The sequence below is a fragment of the Apium graveolens genome, chromosome 5 (assembly GCF_009905375.1).
Source record: "Apium graveolens cultivar Ventura chromosome 5, ASM990537v1, whole genome shotgun sequence".
Classification (NCBI taxonomy): domain Eukaryota; kingdom Viridiplantae; phylum Streptophyta; class Magnoliopsida; order Apiales; family Apiaceae; genus Apium; species Apium graveolens.
Window position 1 is genome coordinate 266,362,253 of NC_133651.1, and position 2,866 is coordinate 266,365,118.

A 2,866-nucleotide genomic window follows, 5' to 3' on the forward strand; every position below is an offset into this window, starting at 1 on the left:
AGTTGCATGTGAACTTACTCAACTATGCAACCACAGAGGACAGACGCTCCTTTAATGAACACGGATAATAAATATCACAGGGTTACTTTGGTGCTTCTGTTAGGTAGCTTTAAACTCTTCAGTACTTGAAGCTTTAACTTATTTCATTTGTTTTTCTGGCGGGTCTTAAATCTTAATAGTATAAGATTGCAATAGTAGATTCAAGATTGTACAACTGGTGCCATGAAGCGTGTATGTACTTGTACATATAAATCTCTCACTATTTATATTTTCTCCATGACATTGTTATATCAGTTCTAAACATGGATTGTGTCTGTACAATGTCAAGATCATTATTTGAGGTGGGGAAAGTAACACTTTTTGAGTTTTGTTTCAACAAATATAGCTAACTTTTACCCATTCTCTCTACATATACATATATGCAGACCTTAATCAATTCCTACACTGAGGGTCACTACTGCATATACAAGAAGAGTTCAAGGTGTCAAATTTGACAAAATGATGCTTTTTGATCACCTAGAACCACAGCCATTTTATATTGTTATCCTTCTTTATCTTGGTATTTTCATTTTCTTGAAAAAATCATTCTATTTCCTTAACTGGATCTTCATTACATTTCTCAGACCTCCAAAAAACCTCAAGAAATACTATGGCTCATGGGCTCTCATTACCGGCTCAACCGATGGCATAGGCAAAGCCATGGCCTTTGAACTAGCCAGAAAAGGCCTAAACCTGGTACTAGTTAGTAGAAACCTCAGCAAACTAGATCGAGTTTCCAGAGAGCTTTTAGCCGAGAATCCAAACATACAGATCAAGAACTTGGTTTTGGACTTCTCAGGAAATGTGGTTGCAGGGGTGAGGGAAATGCAAGTGGCTATTAAAGGGTTGGAGATTGGTGTATTGATTAATAATGCGGGGGTGACATATCATGAGGCAATGTATTTTCATGAGGTGGAAGAAAAAGTGTGGATGAATTTAGTGAATGTGAACTTGAGGGGAACAACTTTGGTGACCAGAGCAGTTGTTAAAGGGATGATTAAGAGGAGAAGAGGTGCTATTGTTAATATCGGTTCCGCTGCTTCTGTTGTTGTGTCTTCTCATCCACTGTATGCCATCTATGCTGCTACCAAAGCGTATGTAAATATTTTCCAAGTCGGAGGTTGTTATCGACTTAGTTACAAGTTCTAACTTTGATTTATATATGCAGGTACATTCATCAGCTGTCAAGATCCTTATATGTGGAGTATAAACATTATGGGATAGATGTCCAGTGCCAGGTATATTAATTGGTATAGATATGTCCTCTGTTTCAATTAAAATTTTAAACTACCACTCTCAACTAATAAGATTATGATTAAAAATAATATTCTGATCACAAGTACACTCCAACAACTGAATAGTTCTCTTCAGAAAGAGCTTTTTAGCACAAAATGAGGAGCTAAAATAAGAATGCATCAAGTGCAGGTACCATTATACGTATCGACAAAAATGGCAGAAAATGTTGCAGGAATAAAAAGAGCATCAATGTTCATCCCGTCGGCGGAAGATTATGCAAAAGCTGCTGTGAAATGTATTGGTTATGAAATCAGGTGCACCCCTTACTGGCCACATGCAGTTCAATGGTTTTTTGCCTCCTTACTGCCTGATTTCGTTCTCGACTCCTGGCGCTTCTCCGTTGGTATTCGCCGGAGATCATCTGTGCATTGTAAACTGACATGAATATATGTTTTTTTTTTATTTTTACTCTTTCTCAGGATGCACTAATGCAGATTATGTTACTTCAACATCAACCAAGTAAATGTAATTGCATAATGTTATTGTACTTGTAAATAAAACCAAATCGACGTATTCCTTATGTGCACCGTGGTAGATGCTTTTGCATTTTGTTTTGTCTGGTTAAGCCTGACATGGAAATGGAACTTATGGAACTGTTATGTTACTCAAAAGAGTAGGGAATTAAGAACTGCTTAATGCTTCTTCTTATTCGGGAGAGAACAGCACTGACCTATCTTCCACCCAACTTTAAGAGGGGCGTATTGAATCAAGATATTTTAAAAAATCCTTTAAAATCTGAGTTATTAAATAGAAATTAGAAAAAATCTTTTAAAATCTAAGTGTATGTAATTTAGATTTTAAAAAGTCTACCGAAATCTGGCAATATTCAATTTGAATTTTTAAAAGTCTATCAAAATTTGATGGTATTCAAAAGTCCGTGGATTTTTTTTATTTGAAAACCTTGTGAATTTTGATGGATTTCCTAGTTCATTTTTAATTTTTTGAAATCTCCTTAAAATACCTCAGATTCTGAAAGATTTCTGGAAATTTCACAAAATCAGCTAGACTCGGTAAGATTTTTTTATCAACTCCGTCGAAATCCACGAACAATTAAAATTAACGAAAATCTTTTAAAATTCATGGATTAATATCAATTATTTAAAAACTAAAATGAATACACCACTATAAATATGCACTTTTATCCTATTTTGGTATAAATAATTTCTTCAACTAAATTCTAAAAATTACACTATTTTGGTATCACGCCAAAACGTACACCAAATTCTGTGAAATTTTGAGGATTTTTGTATATTCTCATATTACTCCCTATACTCATTTATTAGAACGAATTTGTTTCATCTGTATCTCACTATTTTATTCCTGTTAACTTTATTTTTGTCCTTTAATAATAAAACAATATATTCAGTACAAGAATGATATAAAATTTAGAGTTGTTGGATTGAAGTTGAATTTAAAAAAAGTGTAGTTTTTATGCTATTTTGTGTAAAATTATACCATGCCAAATTTGTTGCGGAAAGCGAAAAGCTAGTGTTGTTTGCCTATCTATTGAAGTTTGTAGGTTGCCATGAGG

The 2,866-nt window shown here is 33.9% G+C and overlaps 1 protein-coding gene across 3 annotated transcripts; it reads left to right on the top strand.

Annotated features, from left to right (window-relative positions):
- LOC141661733 (very-long-chain 3-oxoacyl-CoA reductase-like protein At1g24470) lies at positions 1-1,928 on the top strand. 3 transcript variants are annotated; one of them, XM_074468733.1, is made up of 4 exons: positions 177-481; positions 624-1,133; positions 1,208-1,277; positions 1,465-1,928. In XM_074468733.1, exons 1-4 carry the CDS (start codon positions 420-422, stop codon positions 1,717-1,719), a joined length of 897 nt encoding a protein of 298 aa, XP_074324834.1. In that variant the 5' UTR covers positions 177-419; the 3' UTR covers positions 1,720-1,928. The 3 variants fall into 3 exon arrangements, with proteins under 3 accessions (XP_074324833.1, XP_074324834.1, XP_074324832.1); XM_074468732.1 differs by having other exon boundaries at positions 1-1,106; XM_074468731.1 differs by having other exon boundaries at positions 178-1,133.
- The last annotated feature ends 938 nt before the right edge of the window (positions 1,929-2,866 follow it).

Excerpts from the sequence above, each read along its gene's own strand:
- LOC141661733 (XM_074468731.1), top strand. The coding sequence starts at position 499 with ATGATGCTTTTTGATCACCTAGAACCACAGCCATTTTATATTGTTATC. Across the intron at positions 1,134-1,207 it reads ATCTATGCTGCTACCAAAGC|GTACATTCATCAGCTGTCAA; the intron begins GTATGTAAATAT and ends TTATATATGCAG. Across the intron at positions 1,278-1,464 it reads GGATAGATGTCCAGTGCCAG|GTACCATTATACGTATCGAC; the intron begins GTATATTAATTG and ends CATCAAGTGCAG.